The sequence below is a fragment of the Dromaius novaehollandiae genome, chromosome 1, assembly GCF_036370855.1.
Source record: "Dromaius novaehollandiae isolate bDroNov1 chromosome 1, bDroNov1.hap1, whole genome shotgun sequence".
In the NCBI taxonomy this organism is placed as follows: domain Eukaryota; kingdom Metazoa; phylum Chordata; class Aves; order Casuariiformes; family Dromaiidae; genus Dromaius; species Dromaius novaehollandiae.
Window position 1 is genome coordinate 73,017,657 of NC_088098.1, and position 26,169 is coordinate 73,043,825.

A 26,169-nucleotide genomic window follows, 5' to 3' on the forward strand; every position below is an offset into this window, starting at 1 on the left:
TCTCTATTCCAGAAAGGACAGTTTAGGAGTTTTCCTGGACTGAACTCTTGTTCTTCTCAGTTTAATATATAGAGTTCAACTTGGTGATCCTTTTCAGTTGCTAAATTTGGTAAAGGCCGAATAATTTCACTTAAAAGAGTGTAATGCATACCTGATCCTTCCTGGAATTAGCAGGTACCTCCTGATATATTTTTCATATTATTTTTTTGCATCTGAGGTTACACACAAGAAAGCAGAATTCCAAATAAGTAGCTCCCTTGGGCTGGCTGGCTGCCTCCATTAATTCATATCACCAGAGCGGTTAATTTCAGAAAACAGTAATCATTCATTGGCCTCTTCAGTGGTTACAAGAACTGCAGTAGTCATATCCCTCTGTGATGCTAGGCACTGAGGAGACAACTCTTAACCCAGCAAACTCATCACCATCCTTAACATCAGAGCAATCGGTCTCCCACTGTTTACCTAGAAGTAGCAGCAAAGGGAACTGCAGCTCTGAAGAACAAGACAGTACAATTGGGAGAGTCTTTAAAGGCAAATGGCAGGTCATTTTCTTTATCTCTGCTATCAGTCCCTATCAAAAGATACCAGTTAGCTTTCTGGGAACGGCTGTGCTTATCCCTGGGGTTTGAAAGCAGAGGCAAGGCAGGTTAAAAACTGAAACTTGGCAATAAAGTTGTAGGCCTAAACTGTTTGCTCCCTCTCCAGAGTAAATACAGCCCTTTCTTTAGGAATTCTTCCAAGGGAGTTTTATGTGATCTCACATACCAACAAATTAATTTTCCCTTCTCTTTTCAGTTTCTTTCAAAAATTTCCTATTTAATTTTCTTCCACACAGACTCCACAAGCTCATTCTCTTCCACAAGCTTCCCTCAAGGCTTTCTCAGAGTCAGAAACCGGTCTGCAGAACGACATCTTAATGCAGTAAATATCTATTCCCTATGTGTTTCCCTAAAGGCATGTGCCAAGTGAACTGACCACCATACATTCCTCTTCCTGTCAGCACTGCAGAGCCAATTCTGCTCCCAGTCAGTGAGTAGGGTTTTGTTCTGCCTCATGCATCAGCTGCAGAACTATTTGCTTGCTTTTGAATCACCAAAAACTTTGCCTTGGGGGCTAGGAAGATTTATGGTTTTGGATGGAAATTGCAGAATTTGGCAATTTCAGCCAGGCAAGAATTGGCAGATAACTTCGGGGTCTTTTGGGATATCATTCAATGTAGTTGGTGGGATTTGGCCCAAGGTTTTTAAAATTTCTATAAATGAAATATATATCATCATCATCATCATCATCATCATTATTATTATTGCATTATTACTTCTCTGCTGTTTGGCAAAGGAAAAGGTTTTCAACATTTTCTCCCCGCAGCATTATGAAGACCCTTGGGTTTTTTTGTTTTTTTTTTGTTTTTGTAAGCAGAAGCAAACTAAAAAAGGAATAATGGTAGAGGATTACCTGATAAATTCACTTTCTGGCAGATAATAATTTCTTCTAATATTTTAAACACTGTAGTGCAAAACTACATGCTAAATCCCTTACATGCAAGAAGAGCAGAACAACAGTAGCAGCTTTTTCCCATGGGACTGTTGGGGAGGAAAAGGAGCCTCTGAAGGGTCAACCCAAGCTTTCCTCTTTCTCCATTTCCTCAGCCAAGCTGAACTGGTCAGCAATGCCAAATCTGCTCAGTGCTCCTAATAGACTGAGGAATGAGGAAACCAACGTTGGGCAGTGAAGCCATCCAAGTGGAAGGAAGCAGTGCATTTCAACTCTGATGAGAAAGCTTTGCTCCCTGTGTGTGGAAACTTCCCCCCTTCCCTCACCTCAGGAAACACATCCAGCACTCTCCTTAGCCCCATGCTCCTCACTGTCTCGGACCAGCTTTGAGCCAATGCTGCCATGGCTTCTCCCCCAGTTTGTGAAATCACTTGACAGATGAACTTTCTCAACCTGGTATGCAATTTGCTGACCAGCTGCACTGGACGTGTGAGCTCGTGGAGCTGGGGACAGGCCACTGCTTTGTGCTGCAGCTGAGGGGGGATCACCTTCTGGTAGCCTGCCCTCCAAAGAGTCCATACATCTGGCTGCGCGACACCCTCTCTGTACAGATGCTCTCTTTACAGCTTCAGCTACACAGTCCCTCAGGTACTCTGAGAGAAAAAACTCAAGGGATCCCCATCTACTCTCAGACAGGGGAAAGGGGTAGGAAAGCAGATTAGCCTTCAGCAAGGGCAGTCTCCCAGGAGGTCTTGCAGAGAGATGCACCAATCACCTGAGACAGCTCTGGAGATACTTTAAAATAAAAAAGTTATAAAAAAGGAGTAATTTTTTCAGGTGAGAAAGTTTGTTGGGTCTTCTATGAAACAGAAAACAAAAACTACAAATAACTGGATACAATGGTGAAAAATTAATAAATCAGCCCAAGGTCACAGACATTAAGGGAATCAAGGGAGATGTTCTGAAAAAGTGCTAGAAAAGGAGAATTTCAAATCATTACAGTTTTTCACTGTCCAGCTCTTCACATTTAGCCTCACCATGAGCTCATGGCAATTGCTCTTATCCTACCTTTTCCTCCTGCTGTTATCCTTGTGAATAATCTATTGTAATGATTTTTAAAAGGACTAGAGGATTTAAAAATGCACTATAGGGATCTGAACTTGAGCAATGCACAACTATCTTCTAAATACAACCTACCTAATAGCATCAACAATGCATAAGTATTCTTAACAGTATTGTTCATTTTTAGAACCTATTAATTTAAAAATCAATAGAAATTGAGCTAAGTACTTTGCTGGATCGCTTTTTTTTTCCAAAGAGTTACAAAATCTACATGCTATTGGATCAGTGAGTGCTAGACTTGCTTGATGAAAGGCCATGTGCCAGAGCAAAGAAAGTATAAATATATTTGCAACCTTTCCATGATGGCAAATCAGAAAAAGGCTAACATAGCGTGATAAATGAGCCTGACTTAAAGCTGTATCTCTGAATGCTTAGCTTGGAAAATGAAAGCGCAACTACAGTCAACAGTATGTGTGATAGCCTAATCTGTTACAAGTGCTAGCAGTACCAACAAAGTTGCAGCACTGTGGGCATTGGCATGTGGTGTGCTTGGATGACAGCTCTTCTTGGCGCCGTGTATGTATGCTTCAGTGAGTTGTCTGTGTAACCACATCTCTGCTGTGACACGAGTGTCATGCGTGTGCTAGCAAATGCATTGCTCTACTGGGCAGATATTGGGGCCCACCAGCCCCAACACGTCTCTGACATTCCCTTTATTTGAATCATGGCCTCCAATGTACAGATTGTCTTTGACACAAGCTTTTGAAACACAGCATTATTTATGGCACCAAAATAAAGATCCTCTTGAGCCAGCTGGCTCGTATGGGTATTTCTACACATGACAGTTGGGCACCATCACTTAGAGACCACACAGAGGTCTCTAAGCTTTGAGGGCTGCTTGGAGGGCAGGATCTGCCTGTATACGAGCTAAAAGAGAGAAAGAGAAATAGAGAGAAGGAAGGAAAAAGACATAGTTTCTGGGTGATGAAGGCCTTAAAATTGGAGGCTGGAATTTTGTCAATGCCTAGGCTGATTACAGACTTCCCAGACATTACTCTTGCTCCTGGGTCTATGCATACCTGCCCTGGCTCTTTCCCACCCTTCCCAGCCCCTTCCATTACGTGAGGGCTTTGTTGTGCTCAGGCTTCTCTATTTATTAATCTGAGGAACCCAGTAGGAGGCAATTGGCTTTGGCTCCTATTACGTTTATCCTCTTACCATTGTTTTGCCAGGACAATCTAAAATGCAATTAAAGTCAATACTTTCCCAACGTTTTTTAAGAAAACAAAGTACTTTCATCAAAACATTGCCAAGATTTTATGAGCAAACATGTATCCTTTTCCAAAATCAATCATTTTCCAAGGCGAAGGCAAGTTGAGTTATCTACTGCTATTACAGCAATAAACTGTGCTGCTACTTCAAGTGCTTGGGGTAGGAGAAGCCATATATCAAGAGTGGAAGTGCATTAAAAGAAAATTCAGGCAGGTTTATTTGTTTCCCTGCAAACATAAACATGGTATAGCAGTCTCCACTCTGCTCAAGCCGCTATTTACACAGCAACTCTCTAGGAGCAACTTAACAGCCTGATGAGACAAATGTAAAAAAAGGCTTTACCCTCTGTGTACCAAGCAAGGAATATTCCGTCTGTCCTACAACATGCTTAGTTTTTAGACAAATTTCTGAGCAGAGAAAACCATTCTCTTTGCCAAGCTGTCTCCATCATCCTTGAGTAGCTGCTAGTGAGACGTCTTGAAGGAATAAGGAGTTAGTGTATGTGGGTGAAAATATGGCCTAGTGTTATCTGACAGTGCTGAAGGAGCAAGTACTATAATGCAGTTTCAGTTTTCAACTGAAAAAAATGCAGAATTAAGTAAAATGCAGGTCCTCCTGTGGACCTGATCCTACATCCTCAGCTTACCTTGAGCTCCTGCTGAAGTCAGTGGCCACTGAACATACACACAAACTGCTGTTCTCCAGCTCTGATTCAAAGGCTTGTTTAAAAAGTATTTAGAAACCTTGTCTTGAGATCCAGAGCTAGCAAAGGTCACCTTCTTTGCAAGCACTCAATCTGAGGATCAGATCTAGATGGGAGGAGGGAGAATGGGGACGGAGAAGCAAAATAATGCTTCCCCTGTGGGCAACGAGAAAAGCTGGAGAGTGCGTGAAAAGAGAGAGTCTGTTGCCTCTGCCACCTGCCAGGCTGGTCGCCTGCCTGCGACTTGCAGCATGCTGCAGCCTCCCAGGGCCTTGCTCTGCGCCATGTGGGAATGGGTTCTCTCCAACGGGCTCCTCAGGCTTGCTCCATCCTGCACCACTGCCTCTGCCCAGAAAACCCTGGAGTCTGGGAAGGGCAGGTGTCCCTCAGAAAACACTAATGGAAACTCCTTGTAAATGTGCTTCAAAAAATATCCCACCCAGCAAACCCCCAGAAAATAATCCTCCCTTTGATTGCCTCTTAGTGTCTGAGCCTAGACTTATGTTTTCATCTCACCTCTCCTAACTGGGGCTCATCATCGAGTTACCTGCACGAGTGCTAACAGTTCATAACATGGCTACGGGAAGAAAATCAACCCCCTTTGCTTCAATCGGTTTGGGTCCTCATTCAGAACAAAATAAACAAAACAGGGCACTTTTAAAAGGGTCAGAAGGGTAGGTGAAAGCACAGGAAAATGAAACTTTCCTGATCATTTGGAATAGCGCTGTCATTTTGCTGCAATCCTGTGTAGCACTTAGTGTAAAGGATCCCTGACATTAATTAAGGTGATTAAATGAGTAAGAGCTGTAACATGGCATTATCTCAAGGTGCACTACTGAAAGTGTGGAGAATATATATACACGTAGTCCGTCTCTGGGTCTCTTTAAGAACAATTCCTATTGAAATACAGCTTTCAGCACTGTTTATCAACGGATTATTGTTTGTGGAAGAATGCTACCTTCCTGCTCAAACTACTCCAAGGCTGACTCATATCCTGGTAATTCATTAATACATAATATGATTTTGGTCCAGTAAAATCATTTCTGCACTATATACATAACAAATCCTAGAGCATCAAATGAAAAATATATCTCAAATTTTCTTTCCAAACACTAATGGAACATTTTGCTTGGCTTCCCACACACGTTATCAAGGGGAAGGGGCCAGACGGAGCTGTAAAAAGCAATTTGATAGCAATCTACTTTATAGAGTTTAACATAGGAACATAAGAGCTGCCATACTGAATGAGACCTGAGGTCAAACTAATCTAGTATCTTATTTCCAACAGTAGCCAATGTCAGAAGCTTCATGGGAAAACAGAGGTGGAATAATCTGTGGAATAATCTGTCCCATCTGCCCTCCCCACAGTGCGTCTCATCCCATTAGAAATTGGTTTAAAGCCTAGATTGTGGGGTCTAATATTCCTTCCAAGCAGTGACAACCAAAGAAAATTCTCTCTTAATTTACGATAACTCTCTATGCACTGCAGAGAAGAGAACTGGAGGTGAGGGGAATGTGTTTGTTTTCATGTTTCAGCAGACATAATTGCTACAACCAACATGGCAGATACTATCACTTGGCAAGCAAACTTGTACTGGCTAGCACTGTTTATACTTTATGCCTGGGGCATTTATTGTTTCTGGGTATGATCTTGCAACCCTTTTTTTCTCACAGAGGCAGACTGTACCACTATTCAGGTTTGAGAAATATCCCTTTTATTGACAGTGTAACACGTTGCTTCCCAGACGAGTATCTTTTTTAATCTGATGCTAGGAGCAATATAGTGCCTGTCATAAGCAAGATATTTTTGTAAGACTCAGTGACACCCAAAGCCCTAGAGAAAATCTACATAGGAAATGAACATCAGTGACAGCGAAATCATCTAGCATTTTCCTGCTGTGAGACAGCATGATTTTCCCAAGCAGCCCCCAATATCTCCTCCAGTGCATCACTGACTCTGCCTGGTTCTCTAGCTACGCTGGCGGCTGAAAACCAGCACAGTTGTTTGTACACAAAGTGTGTGCAGAAGCAAACATAGTGGGCCAGATCCAGCTGGACTGCTTGAAAACCAGCGTAAACCAAGTGAATGTACTTTATATCATACAGCATGGGCATCTAATGCAGATGAGAGTAGAAGTGCATCAAGCAGAGAACCATTCTCCTTCATGTGCATCATACAAATGAGCACTGATGGGGGAAAGGCTAGAGTCCCTTCATCACCTCTCTCCTGTTAATCTACCCCCACATCAGCACTGACTTACCTTGTTGAAGCGGTGTAATGTGATAAGGAGCAGCAGATTTCCCTGGTGGGACAGCAGTGTAACTCTGCTGAGTTCAGTAGCCTCCTTCCTGATATAAGTGAGAGCAAAACGAAGCCCTGAATACTTTTTCTCACTGCTGAAGACCTAAAAGTTACAGCAAATGCACTACAAACTCCAGCAAAAGTCAGCAAGTGCACTTTTAAGCATCCTGGCTCCTCATCCCAGACTGCAAATCCTCTCTGGGATCACCGTTGCTACCTCCCTTGCAGGGAGGCAGGGAGCACCCTGAAGACCTGCTAATCCTCCTTTCCACCAGCTACAGATCAGTCCTGTCCACCAGGGTAACAGCCTAAATGAAAGATTTGTGTGGGCTTAGATAAAAATTATTTTAAATATTAAGTAACCACCTCCCCCCGCACCAAGCAGTGTTGGTGTCCTCTTTATGCCCTCTTGCATAGCTGTGAAGCTGTGTCAGAGTTATTTCTACTATTACTTCCAGTCCGGAAAGAAAGAGAAGGCTAAATAATGTTACTTTTGATGTATGTTTTCCCCTTTTATTTATTTAATGGGCGAGAAAAGGAAAGAGAAAGATGGAACAACAACAAAACTTGTCAACATTTTTTTCACTGGAAAGCTGGCCAAATTGTAATGTGGATCCATTGAATCTGATGGGTCTGGCTTTCACCTGTGGTCTTTTAAACTAACTTACCTGACATATTACTTCTAGCACTGATGCAGAGGAGCTGAAAGGTTTAATCAGTCTCTTTACTGCTGTATGGTGCAGCTGTACCCATTTGTATTTCCCACAGCTCACTGCCTCTGTGACCGCACTGCGGTACATGGAGCTATTACTCACAGCAAGATGAGTTATTGAAGTAGCAGTAAAGTAAAAAGATATCTTGGTTTGGCTGAGACATCATGACACAGCCCCTCCTCTCCTGGTATCCCAAGGAGTTTCCTTGGGATTTCAAAATTGGGACACAGGCCATGGGATTCTCTCTCTCCTCCATTTTTATGCAGTGAGAGGGAGAGACAAATGATCCAGCCCTGACCTCTACCCGTGCACTTACTTAAGTAACCTGAGATGGGTGGCTGTGTCCTGTGTAAATCAATGCAAGTAGCATATCCTCCTCCTGAGACCTCCAGCAGGTTATGGGAGGGGACACAGTCAGTTGCTTTACTGTGTTACAGGATCAAATGTAGGTGGCAGGTCAGTGTCATATAACCCGAGGCAGGGGGAAACCCCTTTTTGCCTGTTTTGTTTTTGTTTTTAATTTTTTTTTTAATCTGGTCACTCTGGTGATTCAGTGGTGCTGGTATGGATGCACTGATATATTTGGGAATAAACTTGTTCAGTACAGCCATATTTATCATCAATGGTTCCATACAGAAAGGTATAGAGAGATCTTTGTAGTTAATATTTGTGGGCTTCTTTAGGCCAAAGATAATTCCCGCAAACACTTTATATCTGCCCTTCCCTTTAGGATTAATCCCATATTCCATACCCATTTTCAAAATGGTGACACCATGCTAGGAGATTCAAATCTTGTCCTTGGAGGGCTAATAGTATGTATTCTATACAAAAGAATGGAAAGATGGACATTACTGGAGGGGAGTAGATGTCCAATTAGTATGGCAAAATTTTTTAAGATCAGGCCTGTGTCATCCTTGGAATTGTTTATGAACTGTTTGTTTATTGAATTGTTCATGGTACTATTTTTTTTCTCTCATTCTGGAATGAAAGAAAACTTCTATTGACAATGAAGCATTGGTCCCCCTATGTAAAGCATCAGCTAATTCTAATCACATCATACTCACAGGAGTGAAGACCTCTTTGGCAATAAGGAAAGGTCAGCCTCTCATTTAGCAGTATTATTTTAGGACTGCGTGGACTGTGGTGTAGTGGGTTAACATAGAAGGTCTGAAGGTTGGGTTCAAGTCTTATCTGAGATCAAAAGTAAAAACCAGTTGTGAATGGCAAGAGGTGGGATGTACCCTATACCACATCAGAAAGCTATCACAAGACTTGGCACACTTGCCAAGTCTGCTCAGGGGCAACCTCAGATAGAAAAAACAAAGTTGGGCCAGGTTTGAGTTATTTTGCAGGTCAGCATTGCAGTATGCTGCCAGAGCTATGAAAGGAAACTGCCTCAGTATCTGCTCACAGGATACCTGGCTCTAGCCAATACCTGCAGTTGCTCCCCTTGATGAGCATCAAGTTTTTGAGGAGAGCTTGTCTGGAAGTGAAGCTGAGGAGAGAAAAGGAGGGGACGTAATAGACAAATTTGTTTTAGAAGAGATAAAGCTAACCCTAAATACACAAATATGATCATGGATGGGCTAGTGGCTTTCTCTTGCAATGAGGGGGAGAAAAACAAAAAGAATAGATGCATTTGGACTTTTATTGACAACTTTGCAGTGATAAAACCCCCCCAAACTTCTAGCAAAATGCACCCTAGGAAAATTACTAGATGGAGAATTCACTGTATCATGAAGCTAGTGGGCCAAATTCTGTTTTGGATTCCCTTGTGTGTAAACCTGCATCACTGAATTTCCTTTGGATAGACACAAGCACTAGCGACAGCAGACTATGAGGCACTGTATTCCAGTGCCTAGTTACAAAAGGAATTGAGAGTCATCATGTTCCTTTAAAATCTGATAGCAAGGTAACAAAGACTAATCAACAGTCGCACAAGAAATACGTCAGAGCAAACAAAAAATGCCATCACCTAATGAGTGTGAACACGTGGCCTCATAGAAGCCCCCAAAATGCACAGGGCCTAGATGGCCTGTGCAGATACTCCACATGGCAGAGAGGTACTTTTGCCTGGTGGATGAGCATCCCCTTTTTATAGCGACAGTAGCAATTCAAATGGCTGGTGAAAAGGCTATTAAGACAGAATTTGTTATGGCTGAACATCATCTCTGAGAGATCTAGGAATCCTCAAACCCCTCCTAAGCCCACTTTTGAGGATGTAAATGGGACTGGAATGATGCAAGAAGCCTTGAATTGCCTCCAGCAGAAGGGGAAATCCCATTGCGTATGAGGATTTGGCTCTGTTTTGGGAGAGGTGGAGAGCAGCAGGAAGGGCAGACTATAGCATTAGCATTCCAAGGTATTACATGTTGATCACTGGATGTTCCCACGAAAAGCACTTTTTTCCTGAATATAAATTCTTTTTTCAACCCTACCATTCCCTGGACAGAGTTGTGACAAATGTGTGCGCTGTCTTTCCTTGTCCTGCCTTGCAAAAGGCAATTCCTACAGCAGTGAGAGAAAATTATTTATGATAGCATTTCACACATTTTTCTGGGTGCTTAATGAAGCTTGAACTTGAGTGGAGCAGAGAGAGTGCTTATTGTTGAATTTTTTTCAAGATCACTGCACAACAAACAGAAACTGAATAAGCAATTAAGTTAACTAGCTTTAAAACTCATATTGGCTGAGGATTAAGCTAATTATGGCTGCACTCATGCAGATTCATTGTAGCTTTAAACATCTTTCTTGCTGTTTTGTTGCTGATGTGGTTCTAAAACTAATCTGGGTAGTTGTCCTGCTGTTAATTACCTCAAAGGTAACAAATATAAGCTCTCCTTGCTATAAATATAGCTGTTATTTGTACTATATGCTCAAAGGAGATTCAAGCCTCTTTGCTAGGTTTTACACAAACAGATCCGAAGGTTTCTTCCTGTACCAATGAATTAACAATACTGTAAACTTAAGGATCTGTTCAAATAATACACAATACATGGGTTTGGTATTGTCATACAGTGAGTTCACCATCAAACGTGAAAAAAAAAATCTATTTTTAAGTTTGCATGAAAAGAGGGACTCTGGGAAAGCAGCATTAGTCTCCACAGTATCACTGGCCCTGGGATGTGGATTCTTCACCTTCTGGGTTACAAATAAGTCTCCTTTTAAAGGGCTGGAATGCAAGGGAGGGGAAAGGAAAGGAACCCCCCTGCATTCTCCTTGTCTAACCAGGAGCCACAGCGTGAGAACCACTCCCTCGCAGAAATAATCTGTGATTGACAATGGTTTTCTTTGCAATCAGGGCTAAAAACAGACAAATGCAGAACATTTTAGTGCCCTTTACAAATGCAAGGGCTGCTTACACAAGCACTCTACCTGCAGGGTGGCAAGCCCCTAGTGGGACCAAGTGATCAGCAAGCTTCAGAGTTTCTGAAAATGGATGAATTTTTGTTTCAAGGTATAAGCGTGTATACAGGAAAAAAAAAAATCATCTTCTGCTGAAAGAAGAGGGCAGATTCACAAGATTTGGAAGTTTATTCTCCAGACTGCCCAGTCCGTATTTCATGTGTGATCTTACGCAAGCCACTGATACTGGGCTTCACACTTCCTGCTGGTAAAATAGAGAGTAATACTTTCTTCTTCACAGAGAATGACTATGTGTAAGGCACTTGGTATGATGTACTGGGAGCTATACAAACAACCAGAACAAAGTCTGAGGCTTTACTAAAATTTCTCTGCAATCTTAAAGCTGACTCTGAGGTCTACAATGAAGGGACAGCAAGAAAATGAGATGAGGTGGGACAGCCTCAGAATTTCTCAGGAATATGAAGGAATCTTTTTATTGAAACATGTAAAATTGCCTTGTGCTGAAGTTAATGATCATATGAAGAAGGTTATGTAGCAACAGCTTATTTGTATTTTTCACCTACTTGAAAAATATTATAGAACTGTATCTCTGTGGTTTTATTCTTCACTGATTCTCTCCTGTGGATCAGACACAAATGCTCAGCCATGTCCAAGGATTCTGCAGGTCTTACAGGGTAAGCTTACCATCTGTTTCAATGGGCATTTTGCCTAAGGTTAGCAGAATCTGTTCCTTGACTTGATGGATGAACTCATTTGGAGATGAGCTTCCTACACACTAGAGAGACCAGCTGAACTGGATAAGACTCAACCCCCCAAAAGATACACCTCTAAGGTCCTAAATGAGTACTTCGTAAATGCATTAATACATACCTGAAAGAAATCTGTATTTTTAAAGTGGAAACCAGAGCAGAAAGGCAATGTTGACAGCAAAATGATAAGTCAGAGAAATTCTATTATGAATCAAAACAGCAGATGTAACAGGAACAACAGCATCTTTCATAAATATAAAATAAACTTTTCTAATTCACCCACTGGAAAGTAATATACCCAAAATAATTTTCCATGAATCTCTCAGTAGCGTTCTATGGTCACTGCTGCCTGGTTGTTACCAGAAAAACCTGTGGATGATTTATATTCCAGAACAGTCACTAACCCCAAACCACATTTTTCTCTCAGACCTGACATTAATAACCGTAACCACTTCCACTGACTATATTCTCTTTGCAGAGGAAGAAGTAAAGTACAGGTGATTCATACTTCAGTGGTTTCTTGATCTCTATTCCCTTTCCTTCATTTTTCACCAGCAGGCGTAATGACTACGTGAGTCACCAATTATCACTGTGAGCACCAAACAGGCACTAAATTGTCACAGACCTCCAGCCGCAAAGCAGGCGTCATACCATACTTGCCGTAATTTGTCTCTAGGGCTCAAATACTTCAGGCTTCCAGCAGGAAATAACTTGGTCCTCCCCATTTCAAACTATGAAGAACCAGCAATTCTGGGACTAGAGCAATTTCATCAGCCCAGGCATTCCCTGGGCTTGCACTAATCTATCGTTTAGAGCAACAGATAAACTAAGCTTGACCTAACAGTCAAAGTACCGTTCAGAGGCAGACAGAGGGCCTGCCCTTGCTCACTGAGAACAGTAGTAGTAGGATGATCAGATCATTTACACGTTTCCAAGCCAACAGTTCTTGTCTGATCACATGAGGGAAAGAAGATCAGTGACTGCTTCATTCACTGCACGATGCGTACTGTCACCAGTGACATGCTCAGTTGGCAGCCCAGACACATGAAGAAACAAAACTCAGCTGAACAACGCTAACAGAGCCGCTTCTAGTTTCCCATTACCATGATAGATAGCCGATTATTTATATGTACTTTTCAAAGCTTATTACTAAATCTCTGCATAATGAACAAATAAATCCCAGCCCTTTGTACTAGATCTTGTGCAACCAGAATGCAGGGCTTGACTTTCCTCTTGAGTTTTTCACTGGAGTAATTACGATGACTTCAGTGGTGAAACCTCTGAATGATACTAGGGTGAGAGCATGTCAAGGCACATCAAATTCAACAACTAGAAAGTGTTCCTAACCATCTCTAAATGCACCGTGAAAGGAATGATTCTTTTTAACATTTTTGTCCCTATTTTTAGTGGGTATATCAACACCTGCCAACTTATCCTTGTCTGACACGATCCTGCAGTGTTATAGCTGCCTAGTCATGTGGCACTAACTATGCCAGTCTGAGCTTTTCCCATCCTGTCCCAGCACAAAACCAACCTTGCATTGACTCCTCCGTGTCTAACCACACAGTCAGGGTGGAGTAGGCATCTCACATGATGGAAGTACCAATGAGATGCAGTGGAAAATCTTTTGAATGGTTTATGTATCTTTAGACCTTGGTTCTTTTTGTTGATGAATAAAGAAGCTCCAAAATAATAATGCTGTTCTGTACTTCAGATAATTTTTGACATGTTCAAAACCCATGCAAATAATTACATATTAATAAAAAGGCAATTCCTGTAGAAAAGCTTCCTTGAATACTTCCTCCTTCCACTTCTCTAATCATGCATGCTCATGCTTATAGCCTTTTCTAGAAGACTTTTATAGAGCAGAATTATAGAGTTCAAATGTTTAAAACGTCATTTCTCCAAAGACACATTCTTAGTGCTTACATTGGAAATGGTTATGCACTTATTCAGTCATGGAATGTATATCATATGACTTAGGGAACCAGTCATGACACACACAAACAGATGACATAAAATATGTTTCATGAAAATTCTCACAAAATACTTCCATTATCCCTACATAAACAGATCTTAACAGACAAAGGTGAGCTCAAGATCAGACTCTTTTTGTAGTTTAACTGTTGCAAACCCTTGGTTCCAATAGGCTATTCCAAATTACTTCAGCGAAAATGAGACAAGCCTCTGCCCCAAAAAGATCATACCAGTTAGAGGACTTGAGTGTCAGGCTCTTTGCCTGTGCCTATTGCACTACACCATGTGGATTTTCCTGCTTCAGCAGGACACTGACATTCCTACTACTAAAAACATTGACGTGAGACACTTTCAAAAACCTTCTAAACCAACCACAGAAAATGGAAATCTAGTAGGCCTTTTCTAGCTTTACTTCCTATGACAGTAGGATTAAAATCTATGGTATAAATGACTTAATTTAAAAAAATCCAATGAAATTAACATCCTCTCTGTACACAGAGTAAAATAAATGATGTCTTACCTTGACAGGTCCGTTCATCTGTGAGCAGTTTATAGCCTTTCTGGCAGCTGCATTCAAAGCTGCCAACTGTGTTTCGGCAGAAATGGTCACAGCCACCATTGTTTACCAAGCACTCATCAATGTCTGCAAGAAATAAATAGGCGAAGATTTAGTTCATGACAGCACTTAGATTACTTCAGAACAGGAATATAGAAGTTTATTCAGCTCCCCAAAGAGGCTGCTGTCTCTGCTGGAAGTCAGGCTGGCCAGATGCACCCTTTCCCAACCTCTTCTGGCAAGGCTTACAAAAAAGTTGTGGGCTGAGTTGTTCTGGAGACAGAAGTATTTCTCCCAGCAGTACAACCAACAGATGACCCAGGTTGAGGCACTTTGATGTTAAAAAAATGCAGGGAAGTTTCTTTCTTGATCTAGTGGTTTGACTAACAGAAGACTTCAGCCTGTGTGAGACATGAATCCCTCACCTTGCATATGTGCCATAAAAAGCTGAAAACGCATAAAAATTGATATAAAGACTGTCAGATATACTTAGTATTATATGCTAGTGACAGTGTCACTGAACACCCATTTTTGTGTGTCTAACTTTTCTGATTCACTGTTAATGCAGGGCAACTGTGAGTGCATTTGAGATGTTCCTTCTCTTGTTCAGCAGGCAGAGCACCTATTGCCTTTATCTGAAAGCCACATACATGTATGAAGGACAGGATCAATGTCTCTTACTTTAAATAATGACTATGAAATGCAGTGAAGAACTTCAGGAGATCTCTGTTCTTCTGAACTTCAAGCTGGTGATTCTGCTTCCTCCACCTTATCACTTCTCTGAATGCTTTTGAAGAACTGGAATAACCAGTCCTTTTCCATCCCATAAGAGCTTGTGCAATAGGTATATAATAGATTACAGAACCTCATTTGAAATACAGGGCACCTTTCCATCCTCCCCCAGTTAAAGAACTATGGACCCACTGTTTATCTGTATGGGGGTAGGGAACACTATTTTTTCAGGAGAAGACCAGTGCCAAAAATGTAGCTCTTTTAAGAAGTAATACATCATAGAGCTTTCGCTGCACACTTCTGGGAGTGAAAACTATCTTCCAGAAAAATGAGTGGAGAGTATTCTTCCCTATTAAAAAGCCTCTCAATAAAAGAGCTTTGAAACTCTGAGGTAACAATTGGCCAATTAAAAAGCAAATCTTGCAAAATGCAAATCTAGGTGCCAAAAGAGCAAATATCTGGAGAAAGCAATTTGTTGAAGACAGCATGGTACTGGTGAAGGAAGGGGACTTTTTTAAAAAAACAATTTGAATTTAGGATGACTTTAAGGGGACATCATTCATTTTTGAAAACGTGATTACTAATAGGGGAGAATAGTATGGCTCTTACCATTTCTGCACATGAAATATAAATAGTAGCAACATATGGCAGCAAGAGAGTGAGTTAGGAGGTAAACCTAGAAATTCTAATAGCTGAGAGGCAAATTCCGCCCTCCTTTCTGGACAGTACTTTGTTGCACTGGCACTGACAGAAACACACTCCGGAGGATCTACTATTCAGGCGAGCAAGAACAGTGTACATCACTAGAAAGGTTTGCTCATGAGGTGCACTTGTGGCAGATAGAAAGAAAGCTGTTCTGAGGCCCTCTGAACTAATACTACTGCTTATTACTTTTGTGTCTGGTTCTGCAAAGGACTGGCTTTTGCATTTAATCTTGTTAGAAGATTGAGGGTACAATGATAGGTAACAGATGTAGCGGTACAATCGGGCCCTAAGTGCTTTGCACAAAGCTAAGTGAAATCCTTACGTCTCAGGTAACAGAGTTCTCAAACTGAGCTGATGGTAGGAGTCTTGTTTGTCTATGGTCTTCCAGTTTTGGTAACTGAGGAAGAGTGAATAATATCAGGCTTCCAAACCTGATAAATTTGGTGAAGAGCAAACTCTGGGAGCTCTACAGGATATCGTAAGACTAAAGGTAGAAACCCATTTTGTTTCAGCTGTGATCACCAGCACCGGTCCAGCTCAGCAGGGAAAGCACAAGGCTTGTTGGCCCACTTTCCCCATGCTGGCATTTCTATTCTTAGCAATGATTTGCTCCAGCATCAGTATGAATAACTGGGATTGCATTATAGGTCCTGTGATGGATAACCCCAACTGTTCCATCCATTTTCACAGCTCAGGTGTACCTAACTACAGTCTAGATCAAGCTTGTCCTGACAAAACTTCTGGACAAATGGAATTATGAAATTAAATTTACTAACATGTTATGCATCATAAACACACACAGTAGTCATCCATCACAAAGGTCTCTTCTACCCATGATAAGAACAACATAACCTCTGGGCTATTCTGCTGCCTGACTGAGACTGCTTGAAGCAGAAATTACTTCCAGCCTGTCAAACACCATTCTGAAGTTAAGGATTGATGTTATAAATAATGACCCCTGAATTTCACACTTTAAATTCCAAATTCCAGTCTCATTAGCTTTCTTTGCAGGGTCTCTGGAGACCATAAGGGACAAAAATGAAACCTTGCTGGCCTCTGAGGGTAGATTTGAAGCTGTTAATCATTGTACCTCTACTGACAATGTAGCATATCAGATATACACCAGCAATTCTTTGGACTAATTCTGAACCAGGATTTGGGTAAAACATGGGAGAGGCCATAGGAAAATAAGGTATTTTTTCATTTCTGCTAGCTGGAATACATGACATGGCCTTTTGAAACCAGGACCGTCAAAACAGAATGGAGGTCAAAACTGTTCGCTGCAAAAACATTCTAAATAACACAAATAGCGCCAATGTCTCTGCTTCCACTATATTTCTTTCCATGGCCATAGCAAGACTGACAAGGCATGTAAAAATTATTTCACTCTATGGAGAGCAGAGCATTGCTGCATTTCACTTGAAAGAGAACAGTATCCAACCGTATCATGTCTAACTGGTTCACAGAAATTGCACCAAGCCTATTCCCCCACTATTTTTCTTTCCATAGCTATAAATAATTCTTGTTATGAGCTATGTGAAAATAAATGATTCCACTGTGTGAGCAGGTGAGGTCCCATTTATGTTTAAACTGACTGGTACACAACTTTGTTAAGCGCCTGTTGTGAACTGCACAGAGACTATGCTTCCATGACATGTCCGTCTGCCATGTAAGGAAAAAAAACACAGTGGAAACCAATCACTGAATCTCGACCTGCTTGGAAATTACTCAGTAAAATCTTCCTATACTTTAGTGGGACTGTCTGCTGAAGAATCATAAAGCTGCGGTCTTTATACATAGTCCTGAAGTGGATCCTTTTCAACTGACAATACGGGTTGCACAAAAATGGCAAAACTTTCCATGGTGGTCTGCTCCCCGATATCCCCAGGAATGCAAGAGTATAAATAAATGGCTGTACTCCTCCACAGGGGTGTGGATGTAAAATGTCCTGATAACCAGAGTGTTCAGACAACCTGCTGGTTATTCCAGCTATGCAGACTAGGGGGTCTGATGGGCTTACAATGCCTTAGCAATGAAATCCCAAAGGGTCTTTTTTAATGCCAAATCCCAAAGGGACTGACTTTAATTAAGCCAATATTGTTAGATGATATTTTGCTTGTACAAGTGACTGATCTGCTACAAATGCCAAATGATGTGACCAGCACAGTGGGACACGTAGAAATGGAAAATACAGACCAATAAAAAACACAGAAGCATTAGAATTTACTATTCAAAAATGTCAGGTGAAAGTATGGCATAACAGATAACTGTGCACCCATGCTTTTAAATCATGACCTATTAGCCCTGAAAATGGTTCAGTTTTTCTTTTTCCATTAATGCAATTAAAACCAATAAACAAAACCAAACATGAGATTTGCACAAAGGTAGCTAAAACCTTCTTAAAAGTCATGGTGTTCGGGAAAAGAAGCAATCAGAAGTATTAGGTCTGGAGATGCAGCTTGGCAATGCCCCCACAAAAGCTGTGGGCAGGTCTGGACCCAGAATCAAATCATGGATCTTCTCTCTGTTCCCAAACAGTGGGGATGTTCCACTCCAGCTTCAGTGGCTCACTGTCATTTCCATGTGTGTATTTAAGAGTAAATCCAATCTTGCAGTGAATACCATAAGCAAAGGCCTGGCATCAGGACAGACATGTTGATGAAGTCAAGCATGGCTAGTCTCTAGGTCTGCCTATGTGACCCTACAACCTTGCAGCATTTGGCTAATAACTTACAATTTTGGTGCATGGATCCAAGTATTCTTTTAAAATGTCCCTTCTTAATAGTTATTCTGCAAAGTTCTCTGTATTCTTTTGGATACTCAGAAACTTATTTTAGAAGAATAGAAGAGGCATTCTTCTAATATTTTTTAGAAGAATGAAGGAGGAATAAATAAAATATTTCTGAAATCAAGAGTTGTATTATGTGTGTGATTATTCTGTCTCCTGAGCATCTCAAACTACTGAAGGGCAGTGGAATCAGCTTTAAATAAAGCTTTACAGCTTTAAATAAAGGAGCAGAAAACACAGACACTTTGTGATAAGTTGCATAGCTACATTTTGACTAGAGGGAACTGACAATCTGTTATTTTCCTTTTCATGTCTTTGTGAAGATGAATGGGGATGACTAGGGCTGTTCCACTCATACCTTTTTAAGCTCTGCTCAGTGTAATTCATGTTTGGAAGGACCTGGTTCTGACCAGGGGGTGCGTGTGTGTGTGTGTGCGCGCGCGCGTGTGTGTGTGTGAACAAATTAAAAAGTGGGGATTTTAGGCATCTTAGATTTTAATATTTCACATAAGCTGCTTAAAGGCAACTGAAAGGGTAATCAACATGCAATCGTTACTTAGCTTTTGAACAATGATGGATATGGAGATTTCCAAAGCCTCATCACAGCCGGAAGTGAGGCTTCTCCTTTCAATGGCTGGACAAATATTTGAACTGACTGTGTCTGTCTAATCCTTTGCACTTTTAAAATGCTACCTAGCTTCAAGAAAACAATGTACTCCAAGATCAACCTAAAATAATTATGAAAGCTTCATACCCTTCTTGTTTTTATTAAAGACAACCTATCAGGATTACTAATGCTATTATCAGCATACAGTGGACATCAACAGACATATTTTCTGTGAAGAAGGCTAGTCTAATTCTTCTTCTTAGTTTCTTATGCCCTCCTCATGTCATTTTCCTTTCCTTTCCTTTCTCTCTTTCCTCACACTTTTAAAAATCACCACTGATCCCCAAACCTGGCGAACAGCGTTGCCTTGTTGACACAAGTATTAGTTCCCTGATGCATGCAGACCACAGGTACTTTGCAAAGCAGGACACAGAACATTTTAACCTCACATTAGATATGGGGAAACAGAGGCACAAAAAAACAAATTAACTAACAAGTTAACTCCACCCCTAAATCCCAGCCTGCTGCACAATCCAACAGGCTACCTTGCTTAGGTACCAAACAGTACAGGCTTGCACAAAACACGTGACTACATGCTGCTCTGCATTACAAATATTACCAAAGCCACCAATGCTCAGATTGCAACTGTTTTACTATTTGCATGTCACTGCAGAATAAAACTTGAAATATATTAAGTAATTCTGGATTAACATAAACATAATATATCAGGCTACACCTGTAATGTTTTAAATAATATTTTCCATAATATTGTAAATAATGCATGCCAGGGATACTTTATTAAGGTATAAAGATAGTTTCATATCCTCAGACTCATTGGATTCAGTGCCACTTTGAGCAAATCTAAATCAATGTAGAATTCAGGTTCTACTGTTCCCCCCCACTTCTGAAAACATCAAGCCAGCTGTTTCCTGTGAGATTAGAGAGTTAGAAGTCCTAGTTTCAGTTTTGCAATGGGTTTATCTAGCAGTCTGGGTAAGTTGTAACATCTCTACTCTTTTTGTATAATAGGGTATCAGTAACTATCACTCAATATTTTCAGCACCAATCCTTTAAAATAGATTATACTAACTAAATAACATATTTTTAATTAAAGTCATTTATAGTCAAAAAGTTTAGTCAAATTAAAGTTGTTTTTCCTTTGTGGCCTAGGCTCTTGAGTGGCTTGATACTACAGCATGTTACTGCTCCATGCTGGGAGTGCTTTGCCCTGGAAGATTTTGTGAATAAACGCAAAACTGTACAGGCGTATTTTCCTTTAGGAAGTGCCTGTGCTGTTCCACCACTGTACCTGTGATTGTGCTCTCCCGACATAGTTCACTGCCCTTAATATGCTTTGCATGTCTCAGGTAGGAATAATTCTATTTATGCAATGTTGAGTATTTCAAAGGCCAGCATCTTATCAACTCCATTACATTAAACCTACCTAACACTTCAGCAGGAGAGATAAGTTTAATTGATTTTTATTTAACAAATGTGAAACTGAGGCAGGAATGGTAGTGTGTGACTTCCCTGCATCAGATAGCTACAGAATGAAATAAGGCCTATAGCAGCACCTCTTATTTGAGTTTTGCACTTCAGTGACATCCTCATTTTTCCCTCCCACAGCGCTAATTAACTGTAATGCATGATAATCATTGTTGAATTGAACTTGCACTAAGTAGCAATTGAACGTTGTCTGCTTAATTAGCTTCACGGCTAGGTTGTGGGGCAAGGCATTTCCCTAATTAACAGAATTCAAACTAGACTGGGCAGACAGGAATGAGTGTAATTAAAATTTAATCTCCCTCATCCTGAAAACATGCTGCCTACAAAATAGAGAGCTTTGTGTAAATGCTCTTAGAGCATGGAAAGGTTGAGGCAGGTTTCAACACATTTCCCTCATGTCACTTTCTCCATTTTCACCTGTTATCTTTGCAATTTCCCAAAGAAACCTGTCTTCCAACGCAGATGGTAATCTGTCACATATGGATTTAAGTGTCAGCTATTCTCCTCCAGGACATATCCACTCTGACATTATCCACCAACCAATCAATAAAAGAGCCTGCCAGGCTGCCAAGAGATCAATCACCTTGTAAAACAAACATTATGTCCTATTATTTTCTTATTACAGTTAATTAGATTCATAAAACACAAAAAGCTTTGGAAGTGAAAAACTTAGAAATGCTGTCAGAATAGTTTAGGCCCTGATTTCTCATTTGTGAAAGGGAAGGGATTTACTAAATCTAGTATGAAAAGAGAGGATTTTCATCGAAAAATTTTGCTGAACACAGAATTCTTTTTTGAACTTAAAAACATGTTAGTGCAATGCTATGAACCCAAACAGTGCAAGCTGTCTTGGACTGTGACACCAGAACGTGAAGTGGAGACACAGAAGCATACTGACTGATAGTTTTTACTGTCTAGACAGAGGTAAATGCAAAAAGAAGAAAAAAGCAGTAAGAATCCTAGAGAATACAGGTAATTTTCCTGTCACTGTAAGATTTCATTAATGAAAGTGTCCTTTATAAAATGCTGGAAAGGGAGAAATAACTGTGGAGTTAGTGTGCTGACTCCCATCTGTACGTAAGGACAACAAAAACATCTCCCTGTTTTACAGAGCAGCTGGAAGGGCAAGTCCATTGGACAATGTAAAACTCCGATGGTAACAGGGACAGTTTGAGTACAGAGTGACTCAAAGAATGTGGTTAAAATGGGGGCACAGAACTGTGCAAATATGTTGGGCTGACTACTTATCTACCTGAATTACTTACACAGCCACTATTACCATAATAATTCTACGCTTAATGTATATGTATTTTATTTAGGAGGAGCTGAGACAGAGAAGAACTACTTGTGTTGCTGAAGGCTACACACAGTGGCTATGGGAAAGGAGGGGATTCAGTATCTCTTAAGGTACTAGTCAGACAAAATTGGCTGAGCTGAAGTCCTTGGATACCTTCTCTGTACTAGGTCTCAATAAAAAACAGTGTCTTCCTCTTACAGTATTCAATTTTTCCATGTAATCTCAATGAAGAGCACTGCCCAGAGATAGGGGCAAGTGAGCAAGCTGTGCAGCATTGGAGCAAGGTACAAGCACCTCTGGATTTAGAATATTATCTCAACCTAACTTTAATCTGAGTTATTTTCATTTTTCCCCTTGTAACTGCCAGCTGATCAGGAAAGCTGTGTGCTTATTTCCAAGAATTTCAGTTTGCATGTAAAAATTACTGTACTTGTGGTTTTTTTTAGTTAAATAAAATTTAATTAAATAAAATTTTAAAATGATATTGGTTTTGAATAAATACAGTTGAAGACATTGATGTTCAGTGATCTGTGCTTTCTGAAATCCCACTGAAACAATGTTGGCTTTACTATGATAAAGGTACTCCTGCTGAGAAGGACAGCTGAATACAATTAACTCATGATAATTCAAATCCCTCATAGCTGATGGTGGATCAAACAAAACTGGGTGGTGACCAAAAATTAACCCTCCAAAATCTTTGAAGACATGACTTTAACCAACAAGGGATCAGTCCTGTACCAGTAAGACAAATACTTCACTGAGAGCAGGATCTGGCCATATAAAGAAACAGCTGTATTTTATGATGAAAAAGTAATAATAGAAGAAGAAAAAAAATACTATAAGTTTTGAATGTTGGTAGCTATGATTATGTGAGCAGTCAACCCCCAAATTACAGAAAGTATAGCACACTTTTACATAATAAACTGTGGTTGCTGATCCTCAGGGACCTCTGCATTGTTGAATAAATGCAAGGTCTTTTCAACAACTAAAATGCAAAATATGACCCTCCCAAGCATTAATTTAAAGGATTTGGCATTTTCAAAGGGAAGGTTCACAAAGACAAATAACAACTGCAAGTTTCCAGGGAACAAGGATATTGCCTAGTCATGAGAAAGACCCTAACGTTGTACACATGAATTTATTTTGTCGGGACAGATGGAACCCTTGGGAGGGAACAAAACTGAATGAGTTATATGGCAGCTGACCCAAGTCTGCAGTTTTTTAATGGAAGATAATCTGTTATATTATATTTGTCTGTCATGAACAAGTCTACAATAGACAAATGAATTGTATGTTATTAACTAAAAATAGAAAATCTCCCAAACAAAGGAAAGGCCCAGTGAAAGCTTCACATGCATTCTGGATTAGATGAATTTGCAGCAACAGTTAAAATGCAGATGTTGTCATTAGCTCTATTTCTCAGCTTCTCCTTCTCTTCTTTTCTTTGTATTCCATTCTGTTTTCTTCTCTTTGACACATTTCACCTGTCTTGGCATCTAAAATTTCAATTTCTTCTCATTTCGCCACTTTCAGCCACTACCACCGAGAGTTTGCTGTGCTCTGTCATCCCAGACTCCCACACATTCCCTGTTGGTGACCAGCATCTTTCTCTCTCCCCAGCATCTCCTTTTCCTCTAGCACATATGATCTTACTGATATTACCTTGTCCATAAAGAAAACCAAACCACAGCCTTTGTCAGCCTCTCTCTGCCCCTTAGTCAGACACTTTGTGTCACCTTACCACAAAACCCACTTCAGATTTCCCTCTGCACCGACCACAGTCAAATCCCTCTTTTCTTTAAAGAAGTGGGGAAAAAAGCAGACTCCTATACTAATTCTCTGTCATCTCCGAGTCTTATCAAAGCCTTGAAACTGCTGTTTCCAGGGCAGCAGCACTGGTCCAGATGACTACGGCCCCCTCACTGGGCATGACACAGAGCTCTGCACTCAGCAGCTGTCCGCCAGATGCCGTAACCGCTTTCCTCACATTAGGTTGATCTTATTTCTTCTTCTTGTTGAGATTGGATGACATTGGTATAATCACATGAGGTGACTGTGGCCCCAGCAATAAGGCTATCGCAGACAGGCTTTCACATTTGCTTCCTCAATCCACATTTAGGTAGTTATTTTGAAAAAGTTTTTGTAGTTACATGGGAGCTAGTGCTCCGGTCTGATTTTCTAGTCTTCTCTATCTTCTCAAATAAACAGGTCTTTTGACAAACTGAACTTGATCATTGCTTTTCTATCACAGTGTTCTCAGAAGCTCTTGCTAAGTACCCAAGCATTCAGCGGGACCACTGTTTTCATCACGAAAGTCTTCCTTTTCCTCTAGCTTAGAGTTGTTTTCTTCTTCTTCTTCTTCTTGTTTTTTTTTTTTTTTTTTTTTTTTTTTTTGGTTAGGCAGCTACATCCATTATTTTATAGTCCTAAATCACCCACTGGCTGCTTTTGCTTTGCCTCTTTGGCACAAAGACCTCTATTTTCTTAATCTTATGGATTTTTCTTGGAAGAGGATTAGAAAGGAGAAGACAGGGAGATCCTTAGCTGCTGCTGCATGATCTACTAAGAAAATCTGCTGGTTTCTATAGGTCAGTTAAGCAGTGTGAAAGGCCTACTCTCTCTGCAGCCTTTTACCAAGAAGCTATCCGCTTGCTTCTTGAAAATGACATGTGATCTCCAGGATCTTTAATTGTGCAGAATCACTGGAAAATGGTCAGGGCCAGTCTGTCAGAGGCTTTTTAAAGGAAATTCAGCCATTTGTAATTGACTTCTCTTTTCTTCCTGGTGGTGCACAGCACCAGATATATGGAAAATGCTCACTTTTGTTCTAGTTACTGTAGAACCTCCATTTTCATTACCATTCTTCTTCACATCAGTCTCTTGTTCATAAATTTATTTAGGTGCTGAGTTCTATATGCAGGGCTAACATGTTCCTCTGCCCATTCTCCATTCTGTATCATGCAGTTTATGCATGCAAAGATATAAGAAGTTTTTGCATTTAAGATTTTTTCTTGTTTTTAGAATAAAAATTGTTTCTATCTGACTTCAATCCTGTTCAGCCCCTGCAAACTATACAGTCACTCAGACCTGGATTTTTGCATCAGCCATGAAATTCTGTTATAAATTCAGCTTTGGCTCTTTGCTCTGTGTTCAGCATGGACAGAGCAAAGGTATTTTTGGTTTTGGCTGTAGTGGTTTGTGATCATAACTGATCTCTTGTTTTCTGATAGCTTTTTGCTTACATATACAAAGATGCAAATTCAAATGCTGTTTATATTTGAACATGCGCTTACTTCTAGATACAAACACTGGGCGGGTAAGCTGTTACAGCTTGAAAGCAACGTCATATAAGAGTCAGATGGAAGTAGGGTTGTTGTAAAACAATTAAGAAAAATGGATCTTGATTTGACTTTTGGGAAGTTTACTGTTGGTTTAAGTTGATGAGAAAGCCATCAGGGACAAAGAATAGCTCAAAATAATCCTCCTCAGTAAACACTTAAGGGTTATTAAGAGACTACACATACTTTAATAACTTCTAAATTTCTGTCTCCTGACTACAGACAGCTTGTGGACACTGGCTTTGAGAAAACAGCTATGGTTTGGTATTACCCAGTATCAAGGAAGTCTGAAACCCCTGGAGCACGAAAGTCTTCTGAGGAAGTGTCACAGATGGTAGAAAGAAACTGGAGAGAAACTTGAATTTTGTTCTGCATTGACTATAGCATGTGAATGGAGAATACACATCTATCTATCTGGGCCACTGTATAAATATCAATTTTTTTCTTATGCTGTGTTCCTATTGTTGAGATTAAGAGTCACTTTATTCCTCACTGGTCAGACTCTGAAGGGAAGTAGAATGGATAACCCAGTTCAGGTGGTAGGTAAAGTGGATATCCTATAGGCTGGGATTAGTCTATTGGCATGTGCTTATGAGCAAATTATTTCAATAGGATATGAGTTCAGAGGGTGCCAGCTGTTCCATGTTACTTGCTGATGCACATACCTTTAAGCCTGTGCAAATAAGCGGCGACTTAGCCATGTGATATTAAGACATCATCAGCACTGACCAACGCTGACTTGCCTATTTTACCTTGAGGTAATCTATTCTTCTGATCATATTCTAAAAGATGTGATGCCATGGGATTCCTCAAAGGAGTAAAAGGCACAAAGTCAGAGCTGAAGCACACTAAGAATTGATGCACAGAAGGGATGAACAGATGGGACAGAGCTTCTAGTTTAGTATCCATGGCAGGGGCAATATAGGCCATGGGAATCAAAGGAAGATAAAGAGTTACAGACAAAGGTCTGAAGATGACAACCTGCATTTTTAAAAGGAAATAGTA

General features: G+C 40.5%; 1 protein-coding gene across 7 annotated transcripts in view; it reads right to left on the reverse strand.

Moving 5' to 3' along the window:
• The window catches only part of SCUBE1 (signal peptide, CUB domain and EGF like domain containing 1), a 220,679-nt gene that overhangs the window by 45,957 nt on the left and 148,553 nt on the right, over positions 1-26,169 (reverse strand). For all 7 annotated transcript variants that reach the window (XM_026114052.2, XM_026114051.2, XM_026114056.2 and 4 more), the window contains one exon: positions 14,156-14,278. In XM_026114052.2, the coding sequence (XP_025969837.1) occupies positions 14,156-14,278 (123 nt within the window). The remainder of the gene's footprint in view (positions 1-14,155; positions 14,279-26,169) is intronic.